Genomic DNA, 287 nt, shown 5'->3' on the forward strand with positions numbered 1-287 from the left:
ATATACAGAGATATTTAACATAGCATGTAATAATGCATCATTTCCATTCCAGCCGTTCATCTCAAGATTTAAAGCATAGTCAATCGCCTCCCACCCCTACCTCCACCCCCACCCGGACCCAGCAACAAAGGCAGAGGGGCCAAATCCCACCATTACTGTACCATCACCATAACCGCAGTTCCCATTAAACATCTCGGCCCTTACCTGTACTGGGCCGCAGCAGCACCATGGGTAAATCCAAAGTAGTTGCCGGTAGCCATTTTGACATCTTCACCTAGCCGGGTGGG

The 287-nt window shown here is 49.5% G+C and overlaps 1 protein-coding gene across 3 annotated transcripts in view; it reads right to left on the reverse strand.

Moving 5' to 3' along the window:
* The window catches only part of LOC107708636 (zinc finger RNA-binding protein-like), a 16,939-nt gene extending 16,663 nt beyond the window's left edge, over positions 1-276 (reverse strand). For all 3 annotated transcript variants that reach the window (XM_016512916.1, XM_016512915.1, XM_016512917.1), the window contains exon 1: positions 205-276. In XM_016512916.1, coding sequence (XP_016368402.1) covers positions 205-260 — 56 coding nt within the window. In that variant the 5' untranslated portion in view covers positions 261-276. The remainder of the gene's footprint in view (positions 1-204) is intronic.
* Positions 277-287: the final 11 nt, after the last annotated feature.

This window comes from Sinocyclocheilus rhinocerous, unplaced genomic scaffold (assembly GCF_001515625.1).
Source record: "Sinocyclocheilus rhinocerous isolate Xijiao unplaced genomic scaffold, SAMN03320098_v1.1 scaffold1858, whole genome shotgun sequence".
Taxonomy (NCBI): domain Eukaryota; kingdom Metazoa; phylum Chordata; class Actinopteri; order Cypriniformes; family Cyprinidae; genus Sinocyclocheilus; species Sinocyclocheilus rhinocerous.